The 25966-nt window shown below is 56.8% G+C and overlaps 5 protein-coding genes across 5 annotated transcripts; 1 reads left to right on the forward strand and 4 right to left on the reverse strand.

Moving 5' to 3' along the window:
* Positions 1-33: 33 nt before the first annotated feature.
* On the forward strand, positions 34-10145 carry RUVBL2 (RuvB like AAA ATPase 2). Its single transcript, XM_016206085.2, has 15 exons — positions 34-300; positions 2349-2403; positions 2831-2886; positions 3192-3333; positions 4813-4942; positions 5090-5156; positions 6543-6649; positions 6738-6831; positions 7266-7389; positions 7764-7858; positions 7946-8064; positions 8810-8929; positions 9296-9425; positions 9784-9898; positions 10029-10145. The coding sequence occupies exons 1-15, from the start codon at positions 289-291 to the stop codon at positions 10052-10054; spliced, it is 1392 nt and encodes a 463-aa protein (XP_016061571.1). The 5' UTR covers positions 34-288; the 3' UTR covers positions 10055-10145.
* Positions 10146-10238: 93 nt separating this feature from the next.
* Positions 10239-11055, reverse strand: LHB (luteinizing hormone subunit beta). Its single transcript, XM_016205956.2, has 2 exons — positions 10849-11055; positions 10239-10545 (listed from the first exon to the last, which is right to left on the reverse strand). The coding sequence occupies exons 1-2, from the start codon at positions 10978-10980 to the stop codon at positions 10303-10305; spliced, it is 375 nt and encodes a 124-aa protein (XP_016061442.2). The 5' UTR covers positions 10981-11055; the 3' UTR covers positions 10239-10302.
* Positions 11056-12128: 1073 nt separating this feature from the next.
* On the reverse strand, positions 12129-15081 carry SAXO3 (stabilizer of axonemal microtubules 3). The gene is made up of 5 exons (XM_087827297.1): positions 14647-15081; positions 14158-14358; positions 13902-14057; positions 13095-13222; positions 12129-12615 (listed from the first exon to the last, which is right to left on the reverse strand). The coding sequence occupies exons 1-5, from the start codon at positions 14800-14802 to the stop codon at positions 12243-12245; spliced, it is 1014 nt and encodes a 337-aa protein (XP_087683423.1). The 5' UTR covers positions 14803-15081; the 3' UTR covers positions 12129-12242.
* A 1483-nt stretch (positions 15082-16564) lies between these two features.
* Positions 16565-18219, reverse strand: NTF4 (neurotrophin 4). The gene is made up of 2 exons (XM_016205992.2): positions 18095-18219; positions 16565-17506 (listed from the first exon to the last, which is right to left on the reverse strand). The coding sequence occupies exon 2, from the start codon at positions 17492-17494 to the stop codon at positions 16862-16864; it is 633 nt and encodes a 210-aa protein (XP_016061478.1). The 5' UTR covers positions 17495-17506; positions 18095-18219; the 3' UTR covers positions 16565-16861.
* Positions 18220-22969: 4750 nt separating this feature from the next.
* On the reverse strand, positions 22970-25391 carry KCNA7 (potassium voltage-gated channel subfamily A member 7). Its single transcript, XM_016205991.2, has 2 exons — positions 24822-25391; positions 22970-23848 (listed from the first exon to the last, which is right to left on the reverse strand). Exons 1-2 carry the CDS (start codon positions 25374-25376, stop codon positions 23033-23035), a joined length of 1371 nt encoding a protein of 456 aa, XP_016061477.2. The 5' UTR covers positions 25377-25391; the 3' UTR covers positions 22970-23032.
* Between the last annotated feature and the right edge of the window lie 575 nt (positions 25392-25966).

The following is a 25966-nucleotide window of genomic DNA, read 5'->3' on the forward strand; positions in this document are numbered from 1 at the left end:
TAGGGAGGAAAGGGAGCGTGGGGGACGTGTGGTTGCTCACAGAAGTGGTAAGAATTTTGCAATCGGCCTCAGCAAGGAGGCTTGGGTAAAAGGAGGAGGAGCCAGGCGGCGCTGGGAACCGACCCAGGAGTTTCGGCCTAAAAAGTGACGACTCGCCCTACAAGGAGAGTTTGCATATTTATGAGGAACCACCGAGACCTTGGAGGATCTGACAGTCTAGAGGGGCCAGAACGCCTCGTTTTTAGCACGTTTCCGTTTCCGTTAGGATATTAGCGGTTGGTGAGCATCATGGCAACCGTGGTAAGTGCCGGCGTGCGGAGGGCTGAGGAGCGGCCCCGCTCTCCTGAATCTGGGGGAGGAGGGCGCGGGGGGCTCGGGCTCCTCGGTCTGAGGGAGGAGGGGCTGGGGGTTCGAACTCCTGGTCTGAGGGACGAGGGGATGGGAGCTGGACTCCGGGTATGAGGGAGGAGGGGCTGGGGGCCTGGACTGCGGGTCTGAGGGAGGAGGGGCTGGGGGCCTGGACTCCGGGTCTGAGGGAGGAGGGGCTGGGGGCCTGGACTCCGGGTCTGAGGGAGGAGAAAAGAAAGAGCTGGTTTCCCGGAATCGTGGGGTCCAGTGGATGTTTATGGTCTCAGTGGTCAGCTCTGATAGCAACTCCAACTTCCGGTCCTGAGGGTGCATTCAGTGGCCAGTTCTGCAGTCCTTTGCCCTAAAGTCTGTTGAGTATTTTAGTGTCTTGGGCCCCAAGCCATCCAGAAATCTTTGAGTTGTTAATGGTGGGAGTGGCACCTGAGTACCAGGGAGAAGTGCAGACGGGACATGTCCTGTGTGCCTGAGAGTGTCGAGTCACTTAGGGAATCTTGAGCCAAAAGAAAGAGTGTTGAGAACCCAGAGGGTGTCCGTGGGGAAGGAAAAGGGCTCGGGCCCGCTCATATTTCCAACACCTCATATAGGACATGCCCAGTATGGATGCTCAGTAAATTATCACTTGAATCTTTGAATGAATGTGAACTCCATAAAAGAGAGACCAGGTACACTGTGGTTGGCACCAAGTACTTGCTCAAGAAACGTGTGAATGGAGAAAGGATGTGGTCTTAGCTTCCAGATGCCTGGGTTCCCATGGTGGCTCCAGATGAGGGAAGGGCGGAGGTGAGAGTTACTGGTTCTTGGGGGGATGAAATTTGATTCTTGCTGTTTCCATGGCACGGGGGTAAATAGGGAAGCAGAAAAGGAAAGGGCAGTGGCCATACTCCTGAGAACTGGTTCCCATGGGTGTGGACGAAGTTTTGGAAGTATGAGGGGCTGGTGGGTGCTGAGTTTTAAAATGACTTCTGTTTCTATGGGGTTAATGGTCAGCAGGGGATCAATCAGAGAGGCTTATGGTGGAAGGAAAGGCCTTGTAAGAGGTGCATCTGTTTAGTTGGGATTGCTAAGAATTGGGATTCCTGGATCCATGTCAATTTTTGGCCTCAGGATCTGATGGGCTGTGTAGGGGTATGTTCTGTCTTCTGATAGTGGCTCGGGGGCAGTGACCAATGCTCTTGGGTTCCATACTTATGAGGAGAGAGTATGTGGGAGGGGCCACAAACAGCAAGGGAGGAAATCATACAATATGTGGTCCTTTGTACCTGGCTTTTTTCACTCGGCATAATGTTTTCTAGGTTCACCCATGTTGTAGCATGAATCAGAACTTCATTCCTTTTTATGGCTGAATAATTTATTATATGGCTATACCGTATTTTATTTCTCTGTTCATCAGTTCATAGACATTTTGGTTTGTTTTCACATTTGGTTATGAGTAATGCTATTATTAACATTCACATGGATCTCCAGTGGGTTCTTAAATTGTCCCACGTAGTGTTTACTCATCTGTCTCCCCTACATGAGAAGGGATGGTGGCTGGCTTCTCCCTTTGGAGACCTAAGGACAACAGGGGGCCCTAGTACCTGCCTTTTGAATGTACTTTAGTACATCATTCATTCAAACCCCAAACACTGAGCCCCCCATGGGACACACATCCAGTGGAGCCAAGAACATGGATCCAGTGGTTTCTCTTGTGAAAGTGAGATTACACATGGATATCAGACTCCCAAGGGAGGCCCTTCCTTCTGTCAGGACATCCAGAGATAGACCTTGTCCCCATTTTCCTGGGACTCACAGTGTAGTGGGGTCAACCAGCCAGCATTAGTTGGCAATAGCTGAGAGAGTGGGAGTGACTGGTGTTGGGGCTGTCAGCTTGCTTGTGGGGAGGAGTGGGAGGGACTTTCTCATGGGAGCTGGCAGGAAGGACAGAGTAGGAGTAGGTGGGAACTGGGGTGACAAGGGCTCTTCTGACATGTCTTCCTCAGGCAGCCACAACTAAGGTCCCAGAGATCCGTGATGTGACGAGGATTGAGCGTATTGGTGAGTGAGCATGGATCAGGAAAAGGGCTATAGACCCTGCCTACCCTGTGCACCCCTGGAAAGCCAACCTGCCCAGGACCCCTAAGAGGCATGCAGCCTGCATACCATTCCCCTATCTGATGGAGGAGGGTCCTGAGGCCACTTAGGTCAGAAACACTAAGTAATAGTGATCGCTAGCCTTCCTGGTTACCTAATCTGATTCAGTGTTTAACCAGCTCTTGGTGATTTGGGTCCTGCTTTGATGTATTCTAAGAAGAGCCCCTCTCATTTACTGAGCATTTAACATGTCCTGCCATCCCTACAGTGAGGTGGGGATTTGGGCCCCCATTTGGCCAAACGAGGGCCCAGAGGGGAAGCCCCTTACCTCAGGACACACGTTATTGTGAGCTGACCAATAACTGTCTTCTGGTTCTTTCTCTGCACACAGGTGCTCACTCCCACATCCGGGGACTGGGGCTGGACGATGCCTTGGAGCCTCGGCAGGTAGAGCTGATCAGGGTGGGGGTGTGAAGCCTGCTCCCTGGTGGGAGGCCTCAGGTGGAGGGTACTGAGGGTCCCCAGGAATATGGGGACTGTTATTTCTTCCAGACCTTTAGCTACATATTTATAAAATTCAGCCACATGTAGAGTTTTACTGGTCTTTAAAAAATTGGGGTTCAAAAGGTTTTTTGGCTTTTCCCTGACGTCCCAGTCAACATCTGCTTTCATCTCACCAGCCAGGAGGTGGTAGAAATGCTGGGGTAGCCCAGTAGGAGTCACCTGGTGTGCTCTTGCCTCCCACCCCACAGGCTTCCCAGGGCATGGTCGGCCAGCTGGCGGCCCGGCGGGCAGCCGGTGTGGTGCTGGAGATGATCCGGGAAGGGAAGATTGCCGGGCGGGCTGTCCTCATCGCCGGCCAGCCGGGCACCGGGAAGACAGCCATTGCCATGGGTAAGAGACCTCTCGGGACATGAGCTCTTCTGGCCTTTGCCAGATAATCCCTCCCGTGTAAGTCAAAATCAGATCCAGATGCATTTAACAGATAATCAGAAATGGCTGTGGCTTAACCACACACGGTTCATTCACTCACGTAGAAGAATCTGAACTTAGGCCATTTAGGGCTTGTCGAGCAGTTCCATGAAGTCTTCTACCATCCCGCCTCAACATTCTCTGCACTTGTTTCCAAGTGGGGGTCACCTTGTGTTCCAAGAGGGCTGCATAAGCCCCAGCCTTCCCACCATACTTCGTGTAGCAGGAAGAAGAAAGAGGAATTACAGTAAGGTTGTACCTCCTAGATGTAGCTCCTGTAAGCACTTGCCTTGCCCACACACTTTTGCTCATATTTTATTGACTAGAACTTAATCCTGTGGTCACACTCTGCTGCAAGGGAGAGCGAGACATTAAAATAAATTTTTATATTTTAATTTGAACCCCTGCTACCTTAATACAATGGGAGTTCTCGAACTAAGGAAGAAGATGGGCATTGATTAGACAACCAGCAGTCTCTTTTGCAACCCACTAGCAATTTAAGGTCTTTTTACTCATAACTGCCCCTCATCCTTGTTGAACTGCTATCCATTCTTCCAAACCCTACTTGGGCATCTCTTCCTCCTTGAAGCCTTCCTCAACCCTTCTCTCTTCCCACTCACTCCCACCTTCGTGCTCAGACTGAGACAGGCAGTGAGAATCGAGGTAAGAACCAGGTTTTCAGCTCAGATGAAGCAGCACTCATTCAAGCCCTCTGCTGTGCCAGTCCCTGGACCAGTCGCTGGGGACACACAGATGAGTGAGACCCAAGCCCTGACTTAAAGTCAGGGAGCTGCCTGTCTGGGGGAGGTGGTTGTGGACACAGTCCCTCCCAGCGTGGTGGGACTGTAATGAATAGAGGAGGCTCCTGACCCTCCTGGGGGAGGACATGGTTGTCAGAAGAGGCTTCCCAGATAGGTCAGTACCTGAGCTAAGACTTGCAGGATGCCTGGGAGTGTCCCAGACAGAGAGCAGGGGGCAGGATCTCTGGGCACCAAGTGTGGCACATCTGAAAAGGGGACCGGGAAAAGTTCCCACTGTACACTGGTCAGTTCTGTCTGTGTGACTTGGTTCAGAGCTGAGCAGAGCCCTAGGCAATGACTGCTGGGAGGGGAGCTCAGTGCTTGGAGCCATTGGAGGCACAGCCCTGCTGTAGCCTTCTGACCCCAGGCCTCACACCATAGAGAAGGCCTGGCCCTGTGCTGGTAAGATTATAGTGTCATAAAGTTGAACCTCTGGGCAGTGTGGTTTCTAACCCAGTGTCCTGTTGAGGCCTCTGTCCCTGGCTTTCTTTGCATCACCCTGTCTGCCCCGTAGCGCAAAGAGCTGGCGCTGCCACAGAGTAGGTGTTAGGGGACCTGGTGCTAGGGCCACTGCCACCCACCCGGACTTCCCTCTCCCCAGGCATGGCGCAGGCCCTGGGTCCTGACACCCCGTTCACAGCCATCGCCGGCAGTGAGATCTTCTCCCTAGAAATGAGCAAGACAGAGGCGCTGACACAGGCCTTCCGGAGGTCCATTGGCGTCCGCATCAAGTAAGTGCGGGGCAGGGGCGGGGGATGGGGCAGCTCCCAGCAGCCTTCAGACAACCCCTGTCTTGTCATAGCCAAGGGCTGGTGGGAGTTAGCGATTCCCATGGGTCCAGGAGTCAGGAGCTCTCTTCAAATCTGCTCTTTGACTAGGGAGGAGACCGAGATCATCGAAGGGGAGGTGGTAGAGATCCAGATTGACCGGCCAGCCACGGGGACGGTGAGTCTGCTCCCAAGTGTGGGCCACCTCCAGGCGGGAGGGTTAGGGTGTTTGGGTCTGCGCTGTGGTCAGATCCCATGGGATGTTCCAGCCGCAGATTGGAGCATTTGCTCCAGTGTTACCCCAGTAAGAACTTAAAAAGTTAAAAATAGAAGTAAAGTAGAATATTTAAATATAGAGAATGTTATTCCCAAGCTAGTTGTTTAAATTAGATTCTCATATAGTAGGGGATCATTTGAATGGACAACAGTTCATTAATTTGTGAGGGACACTGTAAGCAGTTAAAACCAAGTGGCGGAATAAGAGGTCTGGAAGATTCTCATAGTGAATTCCTAACAGTTAGGCTTAAACACCTGCCCCGTGGGGTTTACACAGCTCAGTACTGGAAGGTGTAACTGATGGGTGGGATTCTCTCCCTTTTTTTAACCTAAGCCTTTTTTTTTACCATTTTGTTATAAAACAGATACAAAGAAACGTAATCAAAGGTTTTTAACACCTGTAAACAGCCTCTTAAATTCATCCCATCTATTGGCTTTTAAGTTTTAAAAATATAATAGAACTTGGGGTGGTGAACACACAATGCAATATACGGATGATGTATTATAGAATTTTACACCTGAAACGTATATAACTTTATTAGCCAATGTTACCCCAATAAGAACTTAAAAAGTTAAAAATAAAAATAAAGTAGAATATTTAAATATAGGGAATATTATTCCCAAGCTAGTTCTTTAAATTAGATTCTGATTACAGAAGAAATCCATGGATACACCCTCCCGTTAAAAATAAAAAACCCAAACTTTCTTTAACTCTCTCCCCAGTCCTAGCCCTTTGGTCCTGCTACCTGTCCTTACAAAAGGAGCAGCCCACTGTGGAGACAGTTCAGAAAAACGAGAGATAGTCGGATATGCTGGGAAAAGCCTAGAAAGAGTTGACTGCTGATCTTGTGGGGAGGGGGTGTGGCAGTTTTGTTTTCTTTGCTGTGTTTAGCTCTGTTTTCTGTGTTTGTGATTGACCCCAAAACATCTTTTATTTGGGTATAAAAAAAGGAATGTTCTCTGAGTGTGATCCCCTTGGCCATCTCGTGGGACCTCAAGCCTGTGTTGTTTTTATAGTCTTTGTCTTTTAGGTTTTTGTTCGTTTACTGGGTTTTTCATACTAGCTTTGTTGAGGTGCAGTTGACATGCAGTAAGCTGCCCACATTGAAAGTTTCAAGATGATATGTTTTGACATACACGTGTCCACAAATGAAGCCATCACCACAGTCGTGGCAGAGAATGCACCCATCACCCCCAAAGCCTCCTTGTGTCGTGCCTGTTTCAAAGCTGTGTTAGGAAGACACTGGGGCCCTCTCAGAGCCCTTGCCTGGTGTGTTACCCCTCTCAGGGCTCCAAGGTGGGCAAGCTGACCCTCAAGACCACGGAGATGGAGACAATATATGACCTAGGCACCAAGATGATTGAGTCCCTGACCAAGGACAAGGTCCAGGCCGGGTGAGCAGTGGGGGCTGCAGCACACCCAGAGTGGCAGGGAGCTTGGGCACATCCCTTTCCTCACAATCCTGCCCTTCTTCCCCTGCAGGGATGTGATCACCATCGACAAGGCCACAGGCAAGATCTCCAAGCTGGGCCGCTCCTTCACACGCGCTCGCGACTATGACGCCATGGGCTCTCAGGTGCTCCAGGGCATTGGAGATCCCCTTACTCTGGGCACCAGGATGTTTCCCTGGATCTTCCTGTCACCCAGCCTCATGTCCCTAGTACTCCTGGTTCTTCCCTGTACCCTCTGGGGCAGTGGGGTGTGGACCAGGTGTGGCGGCTTGGGGGGTGGCAATGGGGGAAGAGGGGACACTGGATGTGGGTGTGACATGTGACCCAATGGCTCCCAGGTGTGTTGGCACTGTGCTCATGGTTTCTGAGATTCCCCGTGAACCCCTGTACCCTCAGTGCTCTTGACTACTTCCTGGGCCTGGGATTTCCATGTAACCCCCATCTGGATTCCCAGCTTCTTCCCAGGGAGTCCCAGTCTCCCCCAGACAGAGTCCCATGGGCCCTCCTTCATGTTCTTCTCTGCCCTGTCTCCACCTCCCCACCCCACCCCGCCCCATAGACCAAGTTTGTGCAGTGCCCAGACGGGGAGCTCCAGAAACGCAAGGAGGTGGTGCACACCGTGTCCCTGCATGAGATCGACGTCATCAACTCCCGCACCCAGGGCTTTCTGGCCCTCTTCTCTGGTGAGGCCCAACCATCCCACCTCATCCTACCTCGTCCCACCCTCTTCCTGTACTGCCCACCCCTGACCAGGCTTTTCTCCATCCCTGTCTGCTATCTTCTGTTCTCTATCTGTGTGTGGTTTGTCCCTCCCCATCTGTTGCAGAGTCCCTCAGGTGGTTTGATGGAGGCACAGCCCTCCCCTTTCTCCCTCCTGAGTTCTCTTCCTCCTCTCTGGGGACATTTCAGACCCCTCACCCTCCTGTCGCTCTGCCACTCCAGCCTTGGTCTCCCTTCCCCTGTCCCTGCTGCCTCGTCCTCCTCTGTCTTCACCAACTTCTGGCCTGGATCCCTGCCTCCTCTCTGACCCTGCCCTCTACCACCCTGCCTCCCACAGGCGACACAGGGGAGATCAAGTCAGAAGTCCGCGAGCAGATCAACGCCAAGGTGGCCGAGTGGCGTGAGGAGGGCAAGGCGGAGATCATCCCTGGGGTGCGGACTGGATGTGGTGGCTTGGGGGGCAGTGGGAGAAGAGGGGACACAGGTGGTGGGTGTGACATGTGCCCCAATTGCTCCCAGGTGCTGTTCATTGACGAGGTTCACATGCTGGACATCGAGAGCTTCTCCTTCCTCAACCGAGCGCTGGAGAGTGACATGGCACCTGTCCTCATCATGGCCACCAACCGCGGCATCACCCGGTGAGCTGGCTGTAGGCCCCTCAAGGCCTCTGGGGAAAGGGGTGCTCTGGGCGGTGAGTACAGCCACAGGGTAAACCGTGTGTTTGTTGAGCACCTTGTTGGGAAGGTGTGGGCTCCTCACAAGTACCGTAGCCCGGGCATGAGTTACAGCAAAGTGAACTGTGAGTTCAGTGGGAATGCATCAATAACATATATTAAATAAGTCATCTTTAAACAGAAGCACATAAAACTAGGCAGTATACTGCCTGGTTGGTTGACAAAAATACTGTGACCAGAGGCTTACAAGAACCTAACCGTGTATTTCCCCCAGGAGCAGTGATTCAGTGTTTGCTGATTCAGTGTTTACCCCCATTTCATAGAACGTAACTCCCACCACTCATAAGAATTATGTGTATTTCCTGGCGCCTGCCACATGCCATGCCCTGTGCTGGGCCAGGCGCAGCAAGGAAGAGGGCCCGCACAGTCCCTTCCCTTGTATCAAGCAGGGGAGTGGGACCTTGATCTGCTAATCCCAGACCTAGCTATCCAGCTAAAACCAGCCGGGCTCTCCAGCGGGATTGACGCAGTGGGGCCTGGCTGTGCAGTCAGGCATTGACGCCAGCTGTAGGCTGAAGGTTAAGTGGTATTTGGCCCAGTGAGTGGGCTGTGGTGGAGGGGGTGGGAGGGAGGATTCCCAATAGAAGGAATGGACAGCCAGGTTCTGGGAGCATCACCCTGAGCGCCCTCCCTTTCCCTTTTTCTTCAGAATCCGGGGTACCAGCTACCAGAGCCCCCACGGCATCCCCATTGACCTGCTGGACCGCCTTCTAATTGTCTCCACCTCCCCCTACAGCGAGAAGGACACGAAGCAGATCCTCCGCATCCGGTGCGGGCAGGGCCAGGATGTGGGCCTGCGAGGCAGGGCTGGTGTCCACCCTATTTGACAAATGGGGACACAGATCTGGGGGTTAATGACTGACCCAAAGTCTCTGGGCCTGCAAGATGTAGGGTGGGGCATCCAGGCAGTGGCCTCTGATGCAAGATGAGGGCCCCTGTGGGGAAGGGAGGGGAGGTACTGTGACTGACATGGGGAGAATCAAGAGGCCCAGTCTGTGCCTCAGTGGCCCTTCTTGCTCAGTGTTCTGCAGTTCTGAGGATGCAGGCTCCACATGTTCTCCAGGGGAAAGGGCCAGGGGCTTGCTGCAGTCAGAGGCCTGACCTTGTCTGAGCCCCCCACCCCACCCTCCTGCAGATGCGAGGAGGAAGACGTGGAGATGAGTGAAGACGCCTACACAGTGCTGACCCGCATCGGGCTGGAGACCTCATTGCGCTATGCCATCCAGCTCATCACCGCCGCCAGCCTGGTGTGTCGGAAACGCAAGGTCAGCCAGCTAGTGAGCCCTGGGGCTAGGTTCAGTGACTGATCCACTACTACAAGTGCTTTGAGTGGGTTGTCGAATTTAGTCGTAGAATATACATCTTCAGAGGCAGGGAACTTTGTTCTCTTAGGTTTATTTCTGTGTCTCCCAGCATGACACATAGTAGGTGCTCAATAAACATCTGTTGACTGAGAGTTAATACTGTTAAGTCCATCTTACAGTTGAAAAAACTGAGGAATGGAGAGATTGGGCCCACAGCCAGGAGAGGCTGAGATGAGATTTGAACCCAAGTGATGTGGCCCGAGTCCCTACCGTGACCCTCCCAGGGAGGGCCACACTGAGGTCCACTGTCCCCCTTTAGGGCACAGAGGTGCAGGTGGACGACATCAAGCGGGTCTACTCGCTCTTCCTGGACGAGTCGCGCTCCACGCAGTACATGAAGGAGTACCAGGACGCCTTCCTCTTTAATGAGCTCAGTGAGTGTCATCCCCCCACCCCCAGGCCCCAGGGTGGCTTGTCTGGAGAGGTGGGAGGGAGCCTGGCCTGGAGAGCTCAGGCCCTGGCCTCTGGGCCACAGTGACCACATGGCTTTTCTCCTCCCCACAGAAGGTGAGACCATGGACACTTCCTGAGCTGCTGCTGTTCCCCTTCCCCTCTCCCCCTCCCTGTTTTCTACCAGAGTTCTGACACTGTGACTTTGTATAAAATGGTTCTGAAACTGGACCCATCGTGTGTGTATTGTGTGTTCACGAGCATGTGCACCCAGAGCTCAAAGACAGGCAGCCCCAGGGTGCGGTTTGAGAAGACTTTATTGGGAGAGAGGAGCGGCTGCTGGCTCCAGGAGTCGGGATGGGCATGGGAGGTTGGGGTAGGGGGATCCTTAGAGGAAGAGGAGGTCTGGGAGGGCGGGGTGGTCACAGGCCAAGGGTTGGGCTCTGGGACCCCCACAGTCAGAGCTGCTGAGGCGGCAGGGCCCACAGCGACAGCTGAGGGCCACAGGGAAGGAGACCATTGGGTCCACACCAGGCGGGCAGCCAGGGAGTCGGATGGAGGCAAAGCTCAGCTCACGGTAGGTACACACCGGCTGGGGCACAGGCGGCAGAGGGGCCGGCAGTACCCGCACCTGGAGGCCGGGGCAGGGAGTGAGATTGGCATGGGCATCTGCCCAGGGCCAAGCCCTCCCCTGATCTCCCCCTGCCCCCCAAAACCCGAGACTCAAGTATCCAGGGGACCCTCTGTACTCACCCTCCCACATGCCCAGCTCTGACTCCAATTCCCCCGCCCCAACCCAGGGGAGTAGGCCACTCTTCCACCCTCTGCCACCTGTCTTCTCTGGGCCAGGCCCTGACTGATCCACCCTGGTGCTCCGGTGGCAGGACCAGCTCAGGCCAGCAGAGCTGGTCCCTGTCAGCTCTGGGCAGCTCACCATGCTGGGGCAGTAGCCGGCACAGATGCTGGTGGTGAAGGTGATGCAGACTGGGCAGGCCTCATTCTCGGCGGCCAGGGTGGCATTGATGGGCCGGCACAGCGGCCGCAGTGGCCCCCTGGATGCCCGCATCCCACCCACGCTCAGCAACAGCCACAACAGCAGCCCCTGGGATAAGGCCACTGCCTCAGGGCCAGCCTGAGACCTCTGTCCCAGCCCTTACCCTCCCATTTCCCCCACACACATTCAGGGCCAGCTCCTGGCCTGACAAATTCCATGCAAGTCCAGCCCCTTCACTTTGATTCCCCATCCTGATACACAGGGACCCCAGATACCCACACTCAGACCCTGTCCACTGCTTCCCCCCTCCCAGCAGGAAGCCGGCTGGGTGCCCACACCCTTCTAGAAGTCCTGTGACTTCCTTCACCCAGTCACAGGACTCCCTCTTGCCAACTGTGGCCTGGGTGGAGTCGCAAGGTACCCAGGGGCCCTACAGTCTTACCTGGAGCATCTCCATCCTTGGTACCTCCCTACAGTGTTTACCTGGTCTTATACCTGTAGGCTGTGGGGGCGGCAAGGCCACTGGGGGTGGTGGCATGGCGGGGTAACCTGGACACTAATCTCCTCGGGGGCGAGAGGCAGACAAGGTCAGGGATGTGCAGGAGTGGCTAAGTGGAGCACCCCCTCCCCCCATTCCCTGAGTGGCTCAGCACCAAGCAGCAGGAGACACCCAAGATGACAGCTGACTTTACAGACTCAATCCTCAGGTGCTAGAGAGGTCATGCTGGGGCACAGGAAATGGGATAGGAAGTCCTTGGCTGTGCTGGCTGGTTATCTCTGCCTATCGTGGGGGAGCCAAGGGGAGGCTGGAGCTCGCCCCTCCAGCAACCCTGGATTGGTGATCCACGGAAACCTCAACCCTCCTCACCCGCCATAGACTGAAAGCCAGAGTCCACCTCTTAGGAGGGCTTGGCTTCAATATTGCATTCGTGCTCAGGAAACTGGGTTGCCTGCACCCAGATATCCTTCCACAGGGATTCAGCGCCATCTCCCCCGTACTCAGGCCCCCAGAAACCAAGATGCCAGAGCCCAACCCAGCAGAGAGTGTTGTAGACTATTTAACTGTCATTGATTAAGATAAGCTCGGCCGCTTCTGCGCACAGGGCAAGCCCCACCCGCTGGCCCATTCCCGCCCCACAATCAAGTGGGTGCGTGTGCGTTCGCCCCGCCCATGGCTCAGTGGGTGTGTCCCAGGCTCTGTCCTGCCCCCCCCCCCCCCGTGATAGGTGGGGTTCCCAAGCTCAGCCCCGCCTACTGTGCGCCCAGTCGCTGCCGTCCAGGCTTGGCTCCGTCCCACTTGGGGGACCGCGTCTGCGGCGGGGCTGGCCAGCCGCTCAGACGAGCGCGGGCTCGAGGCTGCCGTAGGCGGAGCTCTCGGTGCGGTAGGCTTGCGGCACGCTGTAGATGCCCGGCACAGGCTTCCAGTGGGGGCCGCTCCAGGGCAGCTCCAGGGGACAGAAGCGGTCAAGCCGACGGAGCGGGTGCAGCGGGGGGCTGTAGGACTCCTGAACCAGAGACAGCGCCCCGCGGTGCGGCACAGCTGGGGTCACTGGGCGGGCTCGGGGCACGCGGATCCGCGGAGGCTGGGGCAGCCGAGAGGACCGCGGACAGGGCGGCTGCCGGGGGCAGTGGCTCCAGGCTTTGGGCGTCTCCTCGAAGCTCCAGCAGGTCAGCGAGTCCCTGCGGGGGTATCCGAGCAACTCCTTCCTGTTGGGGGGAGGCAGGCTGGGGAGGGCACTGCTGGATCCTTGGCACGAGGCTGAGGGTTCAGACCTCGGGTCCTGAGGAGGCAGCAGGCCTGAGCTCTGCTGAGTTTAGAGGAGAGGGCACGTCTGTAGGAGTCGGGGACCCCTTAGAAAAAATGGGGCTGGGAACTCCTCGCCTGGATTCCTGGGTCCTGGAGGTACTTAAGCGCCTGGAATCTGGGGTTTTCGCACCCTTGGGAAAGAGTATCTGGGGACTCAAATGCCCCGCCCCACACGGGCAGGGCCAGAACTCCCTGTTGGGCCCTCCCAGGCTTCGTGTTCCTGAGAGTTGACACTGAATACCTGGGCGCTAAGGTAGGGGCGGGGGCCTGAACTTCTGGTTCTAAGTCAGAGAAGGGGAACCGACACCAGGGGCCTAGGCGTCCAGCAGCCCGTGCGGGGCTGTGCAGGGCGCGGCGCCGATGGCGCACACAGGCTTACTTGGGGTAGGCTCGGAAGTCCCGGGCCGAGGTGGTCAGATAGAACTGATAGCGATCCAGGGTGCCCTGGCCCGATACTTTGAAAGGCCGGCCGGCCAGCTCGTGGTTCTGCATCCAGGGGATTAGAGCCTGAGGAGGATCGGGCAGGACGAATGACCAAGAAAGAGGTGTCACCTCCCTTTCCAAGCCTTGGGTCCCAAACTGAGAGCTCCTCTTGCTTTGGATTCGACAGCCTCTCAGGACCAGGTCTCCACACCCGCCCCCAGAATCAGAATCCCTCCTGACCAATCAGTCGCACGCCAGCGCACGTTAGCTTCGCTCCCCAACTCGGAAACTCCAAAAGCCAAGCGCTTTCTGCTCGCCAACGAACGCGAAGCCTAGCCCCCAGACTCAAACCTTCCTTGCCCCGCCCCTGGAATTAAGCCGAACCTAAATCTTTCCCAGCTTCGACCCCTCCCGGAAAGCCTAGCGACCAAGTCCCAGAATATTCAAGACCCGCCCCCAACCTCAGAACACCTCCTAACCCGCCTCTACGTATCCTAGTTGCGCCCCCAGCCTCAGAGCTGGGATATCGAGTCTTCAGTCCCCTCCTCCTTCTGGGCCCCACCTCAAAACGTCCAAGCCCCTTCCCCAGTCTCCGTGCTCTGCTTAGTGCACCCCAGACCTTTTAGCCACACCCCTAGGCTAAAAATTCCGTCTGGCCCCGCCCCAAGGTCTCAGTCTGGTCCCCAGCTCCACAGCCCTTTCGACCCGGCCCCCCGGCGCTCCCAGCTCTGTCCCACTGCGCCCGCGGGGTCCTCCCCGCTACCTGGTAAGGGCCCCCGAGGTGGAGGCCCCCGAGGGGCTGCGGCCCGACGTAGAAGGTGGCGCTCTGGTCCAGACCCGGCCAGCGGGTGTACTTGGCCCGCATCTCACTGCACTGGTGTTGTGTGATCAGCGGGAGGCCCCAGCCGTGGTATCTGAGCTGCGGGGAGGCGAAGCGGGGACCCAGCTTTAGGGTGCACGGGACTGAACTGCTCCCCTCAGCCCCGTCCACCGCAGACCTCGGCATCCCAGAACCTTACCTTTCCCCCTAAATCCTTGATCCCCACAACCTGCCTGAGGTCCGCAGCCTTTGGGGCCCTGGCCTGCGCATAGGGCCCGCCGTGGGTCTTGCGCACGTGAGCCGAGCCATAGGTTGTCTCCCATCTGTTGATGACCTCGTCAAAAGCCCAGAGGTGCAAATCCTGCTTTGCGGCTGGGGGCAGGGGCTCCGCCACCGTGGGCTGGGCAGAAAGAGCGGACGTGAGCTTAAAACACTCAGGCGTCCGGCCCTCCAGCCCTGATCTCTCCCAGGCGGCCCGGCCCTTTCCTCCCTCCAGTTCCAGGCACGCAGGTTCCCTGGCCCTTCATCTGTCAGACCCAGGACTCCGAGGCCCTCCTCCTTCAGTTAGGAGTCCAAGCCGCCCATCCCCTTTTCTTTCAGCAGGTGTCTGGGTCCCGAGGCCCCTGCTTCAGACGCAGGAGTCTGGACTTCCAGGCTCCTCTTGGCCAGGAGCTTAGGGTCCTCTCACCTGGAGAGTGGGCGGGGGAAAGGGCGCGGGTGGGATAACGTGGTGGGCGACACCACTGCTGGTGAGATGCCAGTTGGGCCAGGACCCTGACACCTCGGTCCCAGAGATGGGGGGCCAGGGAGGGCCATAGCGCAGAGCTAGGGTCCGACCGGCCATGGGCTCTCCTCCCGCCCGGTAGCCCAGCAAGAGCAGGCTTGTTGTTGCTGTTGCCCTAGGTAACAGAACCCGCCCACGCCGAGCCCAGCCAATGGAGGGCCTGCAGGCGTGCGGACGGTGGAGTGTCCATTCGAATCCATCGCCAGCCCAGGTACGGAGCGACAGGGACTTTGACCCAGAGGGGCAGAGACCCCAAGAGGGACACAGAAACTCAGAGAAACCCCCCCTTGGGGGGGGGCCAAGACAGACAGGAGGGCAGAAATGGGGGACTGGGGAAGGGGAAATAGAAGTTCGATTTTAGAGTTTTAGAGACGGAGACCGGGGGTGGGGGGAGGGGTGGGGTGGCGGGGGTGGTTGGGTGTGGAGACAGAAACTCACAGAGGTGACAGCAGAGAGGGGGACAGAAACCTGGGGGGGGGGCAGAGATCCAGGAAGGAGGGAACAGAGACCCTGTTGGGGAAGAAGACAGAGACCCAGAGGGGGAGAACAGACTACCCAGCACATCAGGAAATCCGTGGGGACACCCCCACTCCTACAGGGTCCCAGACCTCCTGGGCCTCTGCTTCCTCCCCCAGGCCTGCCCACCTCGGCGGTAACGATTTACCTCCGGGCTGTCCCTCCCTCCCTGTGTGTTCAGAGTCAGCATCTGTCCTGCTGCCTTTGATTTGGCTGAAAACTTCCACCTGGGTATGGGGCAGAGGGAGAGACCCGCAGAGAGATACGCGGGAAAAGACTTAGCCAAAAAGGGAGGGGTGTGGTGGTGAGGAAAGAGCTCTGATGAATGAGCAAGAAATGCAAGAACGGGTGAGAGATGGTGGCTGAGATAGAAAGAGAGCTACTGACCCAGAGACAAGCGACAGGAAGTTAGAAGAGACAGGGAACTGGCAATAAAGAGCATAGACTAATAGACCTAGAGCACAGGTGTAGCCACAGAGGCAGCCAGACCCCTACCTGCCCCGACGATCCACCCTTCCCGGGGACCCAGTCTTTGATGGTGGGGGATGGGGATTTCTATGTCCTTAGCCCAAAGCTGGCCCTAAAATAGTCTGTGATTGGTACCAGCTGTGAGGCTATGGAGTGGTACTACATGAAGGGGTGTCCTGAGGATGGGGGTCTGCCCCTGACTTTCCTTGTCACTGCCTCACATTAAAGACCTTTTGATCAAGGCCTCTGCCTCCTCAGCCCCCACTAATTCATCCCATCAACCCATTCTTCAGGCAGGGAAAACTGAGACTGCCTCCTGATCTTATTCAGGCTTCTGGGGTCCCTTCTCCTATTGGATTTTCCTGGCCCACTCAAAGCCTATCAGTGTCCAAATGACCCCTGATTCTCACCATTGGTCAAGCCAATTGGTTAGAACCTCATGCTTTACTCAAGCTAGACATTTTAAGGTCCCTTTCTTTCCCAGTGTGGGGTAAAGGTTGAGACAGGGAAGAGTGGTAGAAACCTGACTCCAACTCCCTTCCAGGGCCAAATTCTCAAGCATCCTGACCTATCATTCAACCTTACTTGTGTTCCTACTGTGACGGGTAGGTCACTACCTCAAAACAGCATTCTTGCCCCATCTGACCTAGTAAACTTCACATTCGAATCCTAGCTCCCAGCTAGTTGCTTACATGTTCCAGTTTTTATGCTCCCCCACCTACTTCTTGACATTTTTCCTCCTTGTCACTCTCACCAGGGTGGGCAAGGCGATATCCTCTGAGATCATATAGTCAACAACTTAGAAGCCAAAGGCCTCCAATGGTCAAATCCACCAGAGTTCATCTGACAAGTTGTGTATTAGAGCTGATAAACAGTAGGCACTCAGAAAATATTGGCTGCTATCATCATCATTATCACCCTGGAGTTCACAGGAGAACTCCTATTCATCCTTCAAAACCCCATTTGGTTTCACCACCTGTCTTGTACAGATTGAGCTCTTACAGTCAGAGAGCTGTGATTTTGTGACCATTTAACAAGTTCCCAAAATGAGGCCCAGAGCAGCCAGGTCACCCCTGAGGTTCCTCAGCATCCAGCTTTCTTCTTCCTCTGCTTGCCCAATTCCTGGGCATGGGCCTCATGCCCGGCCAGTCCGGCTGAGGAGTGTGCAGACGCAGGCAGTGTCGATTCGAATCCATCGCCAGCCCACACGGCCCTGAGCATCAGTGGTCAATGCCCGCACATAGGACTGCTTGGCCTTACACTCGGACACCCAGTGCCTCCGGTCCACACCCCGGCAGCCCCCTCCACCTGCACCGGGGCCACCTTCCCCAGTGTTGTCAGCCTTGCAGCGGGTCTCAAAGAAGTACTGGCGGAGGGGACTGCCACCGGCCGCAGGCACCTCGCCCAGCACCTCCACCTCGCGCCCACGCAGGTCCACAGCTGTCCGGCGGTCTGTCACCCAGCTGCTGACTGCATCGCACACAGCCAGCTCTCCCCTGCGACTCGCTGGGGCTGTCTCACTCACCCCTCGCCGACTGCGGTTAGCAGGGCTGCCTGGTGGCTCCCCAAAGGCCCCAGCCTCCAGCAGGAAGAGCAGAGGGGGACCTGCGGGGGCGCCCCTGGACAGTGCTACTCGGGGGGACAGGAGGTCCCACTCAGGGGCTGGAAATGGGGGCAGTGGTGAGGGTGGGGGGTGGGGTTCCATTGGGACACTGGGGAGGAGGCAAAGGAGGAGGATGGGGAGGGACCATGAGGGATGGGGGAGCATCTCGCTGAGCACCTGAGGACGAAGAAGAAAGGTGGAGTTAGGGAAGAGGGGAATAATTTAGGGAGGACCTGCATGCCAGAACTACAGGGAGGCCCTTGTTCTAGAACCTTGGGGATCCTATATTTTAGGATTGAATAATGCCCAACTTCCATATTATTCTACTACTATTACTACTAATAATTATAATTATTCTACTACTATTACTAATAATAGCCAACAATTGGGGAAATACAGGCTCAGAGAGGTTAGTAACTTGTACCAGGTCACACAGCCAGCAAATGCCAGAGTCGGGACTGGAATACTGCCTCTACACTCCTGAGGAACCCTAAGTCCTGCAGCCTGGAGGAGGTTTGAGGTCCCAAAATTCTGAGAAAGGCCAGTTCTGGAATCCTAGGGAGGCCCAGCTTTGGCTCAAAACTGCCCCTAAGAAGGCAAGAAACACACTTCCTCTCTCAGACAGGGCCTCAGTTTCCATCTGTGAAATTGATCTTGGGCTGGGAGATGCAGGGGAAGGTTTGGATACTGCATTTTCTCTACAACATTCTGGAAGCCTGTGGTTCTGGGAAAGGGTGGCGGGAGAGGACAGGATGGTTACCAGACCTGTCAGCACCTCCTTTGCCTCCGAGCTCCCGGGCTGGGGGCCCCCAGGCTCCAGGGGGCCCCTGTGGGGGACACAGGTGGCCCCCTCCTTCCTGACATCTCAGGAGGGGGGGGGCAGCCACCTAGGGGAAGAAGGGAATAGGCAGGTTATATAGACAGGAGGGGGAGGGGGCCTGAACCCCTGGACACTCCCCTTCCCAGTGTTCCTCTTAAAATGTAGGGTACCCAGGAGTCACGGCCACGCCCCCTTGCCAGAGGCCCCTTCTCTGTCCAGGTGATGGCTCCTGGCTGGGATGGGAAGCAGATGGGGGAAGAGAGGGGAGGGGAGAGGCTGGAAAAGATTACATCCCCCTCGGCCCATTCATCTCCCAGACAGGGTGGGGGTGGGGTGGTCTGGACACCCGGGTACCTGAGGGCCCACACTCAAGAAGCCCTGGGTCCCCGAGGCTGCTTCCTGGAATGTTTTCCCCACACAGGACAGGCCAGGGCCCGTCCAAGACTCTACCGCACATACCTGGAGTGGCTGCCTGCCCTGGCTGGGAGATGGGGAACGGGAAGGTGGGGTGTGAAGAGGGGCGCATGCTGACCCGGCCGGGACCAGGAGTGTAGGTCCCCAGCTGCCTCCTCCCTCGGACCAGAAGTCTTGGTCCCCAGCTGCCTCGTCCCTAGGAGTCCAGACCCCCAGTCCCCTCCCTTAGATGCAGGAGTCCAGGCCCCCAGCCCCTCCTCCCTCAGACCTAGGAGTGCTGGAGTTCAAGGCCCCCCCTCCCCAGGACTCCCAGAAGACTCAGGCTGGGGGTCCGGGTTCCCGAGACCCCACTGGGGGCGACCCCCCTGCGGCTAAGCCCGCTGCTCCTCCGGGACCTTGCTCTCTTGCCTCAGTTTCCTCCGCCAAGCCCCGCCCCCGCCGGCCCCGCCCACGTCCCTCCCTACCCGGGGGCAGGGCGACCCGGCCACCGGAATCCCCGAGGAGGAGGCGCCGAGGCTCTTACCTGGGGCGCCCTCCTCGGCTGCCCGGCCGCCCCCGGCTCGGCGGCGGCTCCTCCTCCCGCTCGCTGGCTGCGGGGCGCCCGCGCGCCTGCCGGCTCCTCGCTGCACACGCTCCGGAGGGCCCGGGTCGGGGGCGGGGGCGGGGCGGCGCCCGACGGCGGAGGAGGGGCCGGGGGATCCCGCCTTCCACGCGCCGGCCGGGACCTCGGAAGCCCGGCCCGGCCCGCTCAGCCCTCCGCCCGCCTCAGTCCCAGGAGGCCAGGCGCCAGCCCCCTCCTCCCGCAGACCCTGGACTCCAGGCCCCCAGCCCCCTCCCCCCTCGGGCCAGGAGTCTGGACCCCCAGCCCCTCCCCCCTCGGACCGGGAGTCTGGACCCCCAGCCCCTTCTATCCCCAGTTTCAGCCCCCTCCACCTCCCTCAGACCTAGGAGTGGGGACCCCCAGCTCCCTCCTTCCTCAGACCCAGGAGTCTGGGCCCGAGATTCCTTCGCATTCTTTTGCCAGTGAAGTGTCAATCCCCAGGCAGATTCCCACCCTCTGCTCTCATCCCCACTTTCCCAGGAGCTCCCGGCCAGACATTAACCAGCTGGGCTTGGGCAGCGATAAGGCCCCAGGCCGGGGAGACAGTGGGTGTGGGGGGCTCTCCCACGGAGCCTTCTCTCCTGGAATTTCCTGGGTGGGGACTGGGGAGAGGGTCTTGTCCTGAGCTCAGAAAAGAGAAAGTCAAGGTATTCTAGGACTCGGAGATGTGGTTTGGGAACAAAATGGCCTTAGAGAAAGAAAGTGAATAGTGACAGATGAAAGGAAACGGGGAACAGACACAGAAACGGAGAGGAAAAGGGGACAGAGTCCAAGAGAAAGAGGGGGACAGAAACCCAGAGAGAGAAAAGGCACAGACCCAAAGAGAGGGGACAGACATCTGGAGAGAAGGGTCCAGAACCCAGAAGGGAGACAGAGACCCAGAGAGAGACCCTAAGACGGGGAGATGTGAGTTGGAGTCCAGGACAGTCCTGCCTAAAGGCCTTCACCCCCCCCCCCAGAGTTGTTTTCAGGAGGAAAGCTGACACTTGTCTTGGGGGGGGGCATCCCATACCCCTCCCTCAGCCTAAATATAGCATGGCTAGGTGGCAGGAAGGGTGTCCCCGGATTAGGGTGTTCCCCTCTCCTCTTCCCCATCACAGCCAAGGCAACATAGAAGGCGCCACAGTTGTTTATTGGGGTGGAGGAGGGGCACTTCCCAGGCTTTGAGTGTCCACTCTAGTCACCTCCCTGACCTCTCCACACTCCTCCCCATCCCTAAGCACCCAGCATATCCCAGCCCTACCAGAGGTCATCTGTGTATATCCCAGTCTCTGATTGGGTAGCACAGGAGAGTAACTGGGGAGTTATCAGAGTAGCTGGTCAACAGTCTCGGTCCCCACTCTGTGTCTCTGTGACCCCCTCTCTCTGGGTCTCTGTCCCCCCATCTCTTTCTCCCTTTCTCTGGGTCTCTGCCCTCCCCTCTCTGGATCTGACCCTTCCGCTCTGGTTATCTTCCCCTCCTGTGGGTCTCTGACCCCCTCCCAGGCCACTGCCCTCCCCTCACCAGCTCCTGCTCCTCCCTGCTCCACCCCATGGGTGTCACTCTGCCTCTGTCTCAGTCTCTCTGCAGGTCTTGGTTCCTCTCTGCCTGCGTCTCCTCTTCGGGTCTCTGTGCTGGGCTCTGTGCCTGCCTCCAAGACTCTGCCTTGTGTCTGTCACCTGAGGGGGTCTGTCTCCTTTTCTGTCTCCAGATGTGCCTTTCTCTCCATTTCAGAGGGAAGTGACAACCTAATGGTTATATTATTTCTGACCTTTATCAAACTCGTCACACAATCTGCACCTTCTTCTCTCTCTGTGTAAAAGGTAGTTGGATTAAAGCAGGGGGTCCCAGCTGAATTTCTTAGGCATTCTGAGTTGCCAAGAGGGACTTCATAACAGGTATACTCCTCTCAAACCAGTTTCCTTCTGATGTGTCACCCTGGCACCTCTAAGTAAGATTTCATCTGACCAAAAAAAGGGGGAGTTGTTATAGCTAAAAATAACAATAACAACAACAACACCGTAAACCATTGGGCTGGTTTTAATAAATTAATACGAGTAAAGTATTTTGAATGACGCCTGGCACATAGGAAGCCCTATATGTGTTAGTGATTTAACCATCCTCTCCCTCCCCCCTCTCCCCCTCCAAATGGTATGGAAAGAGCTCTAAAAATGTTTGGCTTCATGACCTTGGGTAACACCCGTCCCCTCCGAGCCTCAGTTTCCTTGTTTGTGAGGTTTGTCTGGACTCTGGAATTCCTGTGCTTAGCAGGCTGATGAGACACGTGGGGTCAGGCAGCCTGCCACAGCCCTGGCCCTGGTGACAGTGACGGGCTGCCTGACCTTGGGAAGCCACTCTCATGCTCTGAGATTCTGGTTTCTCCCCAGTTCATCTGACAGCTTCCTGGGCTGCGGGGTGATGGGGTGGTGTGCCCCAATTTGGGACTCTGTGGAATGGAGACTCTGCGTCTCTCTCGGACTCAGAGGCACTGCCTTTTTCTTCTTTGGTTCTCTTTCTCTGGGGTAATCTGGTCTGCCTCCAACTATGGGTGTCTGTCCCTCTCTCTCTGGATGCCTGACACCCCCCTGTAGCTCTCCATCCGCCACTCTTGGTCTCTGTGTCCCTCTCCTTTGGATTTCTATCACCCTCCCTCTGGGTCTTTGTCTCCTCCCTGAGTCTCTGTTCCTCTCTCTTTGGGTCTTCATCCCCTCTTCTCTGGGTTTCTCTCTTTCTGAGTCTCTATCCTTCCCCAGGTCTCTGTCCTCCTCCTCTGGGTTTTGTCCCCCCATCATGTCTGGACAGAGTACAAGTGTCTCCCCCTCTACTTATGGTTCTGATGTCCACGTCTGGAAGCAAAACTGTAGGTGAGGACAAATAATAAGGAGGATTCAATGGCAAAACGGGGCAGGCATGGGGTAAATGGAAGGAGCGTCCAGCTCAGTTTGTCTCCCAGAGTCCACACACCACATTCACTCCCTGAGACATGATTTCTACCCAGGGCTGATATCCTTGGGTCCTGGTGCTACCACTAAATCCAAAACAGACCAACATGGCCCTATGGAGTTCATATATACAGTCCAAGTCAACCCCACATTCCTATCAGACTCACAGTGGCAAAGTCAATGCAACTCAACTCAGCATGGCCCCACGACCTGGTCCTACGAGACTCACATGGTTATACAACTCAATACAGCTCAACTCCATGCGGCCCTGAAAACTTCCAGCCACATAACTCTACACAATTCAACCCAACAGAACCCTGAGAGACTCATACGGTCATACGTTCCAACCCGACTTAACCTAACATGACCTAGAAAGCTCACATTCTAGCACTTGACTCTTCTACATGACTCACAAGTTCACAGAACCTAAAATAACATAGCCTCAGAAGAATCACAAAGCCACACAATTTCCAGCACATCTCGGCTCCACACCACCATGCATGAACATGCAATCAGTCCCCACAATGCCATGGGTGGCCACATATCTTGACCCAACATGGCCCTAGGGGACTCATAAAACCACAGTTGGACAAGACTCACTCAGACTCACAATCCAACCCAACCCCACACAGAACAAAGAAACTCACAAAACTATGTGACCAAATCTATCCCAACACTACCTCAAAAGGCTCCCCAGCCTTGCAAAAACCAATGCAATACAAACGGATGCAGCCTCCCGCTCAGCTCAGCATAACCCATTGCCATTCATTGCCACCTACAGGAGTACCAAACCACAACTCAAGAACCAATAAGACTCTGTGTTCCTCAACTCATTACCACTTAACCTAGTTCTTCCTAAACCCAACCCCCTCCCCCCAACATTCCTCTCCACCCTACCCTCCCTCCCTCCAAGGAAATGTGAGGTCCTGCAGGCCTCAGCTGTCCCTCACACTTCGGTGACCATGTGTTTTCCAGGGGGAGGCCAGAGTGGAGGTGATAGCTCAGGCACCTCTCCATCCACCAACCCCCCGTTGACCTTGCCCTCCAGCGGGCCACAGGGCTGCGTGTCCACATGGCTGTACATGCCGTCCTCTTCGCCCTCTGTCTCCCGGTGGTAAAAGTAGCTGAAGTTGGAGACAATGACTGGCACAGGCAGGGAAATGGTCAGCACGCCAGCGATGGCGCACAGAGAGCCCACTATCTTGCCACCCACAGTGACGGGTGCCATGTCTCCATAGCCCACTGTAGTCATGGTGACCACTGCCCACCAGAAAGACTCAGGGATGCTGGTGAAATAGGAGTCTTCCCGGTCGACCTCAGCAAAGTAGACTGCACTAGAGAAGAGGACCACACCGATGAAGAGGAAGAAAATGAGGAGGCCCAGCTCGCGCATGGAGGCCCGCAGCGTCTGGCCCAAGATCTGCAAGCCCTTCGAGTGCCGAGACAGCTTGAAGATGCGGAAGACACGAACCAGTCGGATGACTCGAAGGATGGCTAATGACATGGCCGGCTGGCCCACCCCCCGCTGCCGGGCCAGCTCGGTGCCCAGTGCCACAAAGTAGGGCAGGATGGCCACAAAATCAATGAGGTTCATCACGTTCTTGAAGAAGGCCGCCTTGCTCGGGCAGGCCAGCAGGCGCACCAGCAGCTCGAAGGAGAACCAGCAGATGCACAGCGTCTCCACCACGAAGAACGGGTCATCAAAGGGTGTGCGAGGTGGGGGTCCGGGCACAGGACTGGAGCTGTTCAGCCGAGAGGAGAACTGCAAGAAGGAAGGGGTTCAGGGAGGACCACGCCAGGGCTGGGACACACTGGAATGGCCATATATTCATTGTTTAAACATCCAACTACTTACCCATAAGTTGGTCAACTGCCCCTGGGCCACCAGTAACCCAGCTGTCATAGACTCTTTCCCAGGACCCCGGGATCATCCCTGGGTTTCTGACTCTATGGTCTTTCATCCTTCACTGCTGGGGCCTCCAGAAATGATGCCTGGGTAGGGCTCAACCTCTTCCTTTCCAAGGCCTGCCCCCAGCATTGATTTTCTAGGCAGGAAGGGTCTCAGACCTGCCCTCCCAAACCCAGCCTGTAATGGTTAAAGCCCTTTCTGTCTGCCAAACCCGGGGCCCCCTCCTCTCCCAGCTCCCAGCCCAACTTTCCTTGTGATGGATTCCTCCTACCTTAGCCCTCAGGATCTACCACTCTGTCTCCAGCTACCTCCGCTGCTTTCTTCAGGTCCGACTCTCATCACCTCCTGTCCGACCTTTCCTTTGGTTACTACCAGCCGCACAGACCCCAGATTTTTCAGGGTCTCCCCCCACCCTCAGCTTTGATTTCTTAATGTACCTGTCTTCCTGTCCTCCTGCCCCCCTCCTCAAGCAAGGTTTCTCACCTACCTTAACCCTGCCTTCTGATAGGACAGGCTCTTCTGTTCAGATCCTCAGGCCCCGCCCCCACTAAGTTAAACATTCTGTGCCCCTAGCTTCTAAGGGTGGAGTCCCCTGACGGCCCGTCTCCGGATTGCTCGGTCCTCAGACCCCTTGCCCCACCTATGATTGGCCAGGTCCTCCCACCAGACCCCCAGTGCCCGCCCACCCACAGCCAGATCCCACCTTCTTGAGAGGCCCCGCCTCCCACTGACCCTTAACCCGCCTTTTGATTGGCCAGGTCCCCACGGGCTCCGCCCATTTCCCCATCAAACCCCGCCTTTCTCCACTGAGACCCCGCCTCCTCACCGGTCCCGGGGCAGCCACGGCTGCAAGCCCCGGCTTGTCGCGCTCGTCGCGGAAATCGGGCAGCGTCTCGAGACAGAAGACGACGATGGAGACGAGAATGACGAGCACAGAGACGACGGCGAGCACGCGCGCGGCCTGCGAGCTCTCGGGGAACTCGAAGAGCAGCCAGAGCTGGCGCGCGAAGGCGCGGCGGGGAAGGGGCCGCTCCGGCGGCACCGGGCAGCCCTCGTCCTCGCGCAGGCGCGCCAGCGCCGTCGCGCCCAGGCCATAGAAGGCCACCTCCTCCAGGAAGACGTCGAGCGGCACGTGCGCCGGCCGCCGCAGTCGCCCGCCGGATTGGTAGTAGTAGAGCACCGCGTCGAAGCTGGGTCGATGCCGGTCGAAGAAGTATTCACGGCGCGCGCCGTCGTAGAAGCGGCTGCGGCGCGCCGGGTCCCCAAGCAGCGTGTCCGGGAAGCGGCCCAGCGTGCGCGCCCGCGTCTCGAACCGCAGCCCGGCCACGTTGAGGACCAGCCGCTCGCAGCAGCCGCACGGCGGCGAGCACCGCGGCTCCATGGCGCGCGCAGCCCCAGTGACCCGCGGACGGACGTGTGGCCCCGACGCCCGACCCGGCCCGGCCCCACCTCGGTCGCCGCCGCCGCCGCCCCAGCCTGGTGTCCGATGTCCACGCGTAAAAATAGCCCGGCCCTCCGGCCAGGGCGCGGGGGAGGGGGCGCCGTGACCCCAGCGGGGCAGAGGGTACCCGCGCGCCCTCTGCCGGGGCGCCCGCCCTTCCCCCCAGCCACCACCTAGCTGCCCTTTCTCCATGTCTATTCCGCTTTCCGATCCCCTTTCCCTCTGTCTTTCCATAGCCCAGGGTATCTGTCCTGTGTCTTTCCGGGTTTCCGGATTTTTCCCTCCTCTCTTTTTTAAAAAGATGAGTATATGAGCCCCTCTGTTCAAGTCATAAATTTCCGCCTCGTTCTTTCTCCCGCTCTCTTGTGTGTCTCTGTGTCTGGCTTTGCCTTTGACTTGGGTCTCTGTCAGGGATGTGTCTCTGAGTGTCTTTATGGGGCAGTTCTCTCTGAGTTTTGCCATTCTGTGTCTTAGTGTCTCTGGTCTATGTCTTTGTTTTGACTCCTGTTTCTCCAGGGTCTGTCTCTGTT

Source organism: Miniopterus natalensis, chromosome 18 (assembly GCF_054644295.1).
Source record: "Miniopterus natalensis isolate mMinNat1 chromosome 18, mMinNat1.hap1, whole genome shotgun sequence".
Lineage (NCBI taxonomy): Eukaryota > Metazoa > Chordata > Mammalia > Chiroptera > Miniopteridae > Miniopterus > Miniopterus natalensis.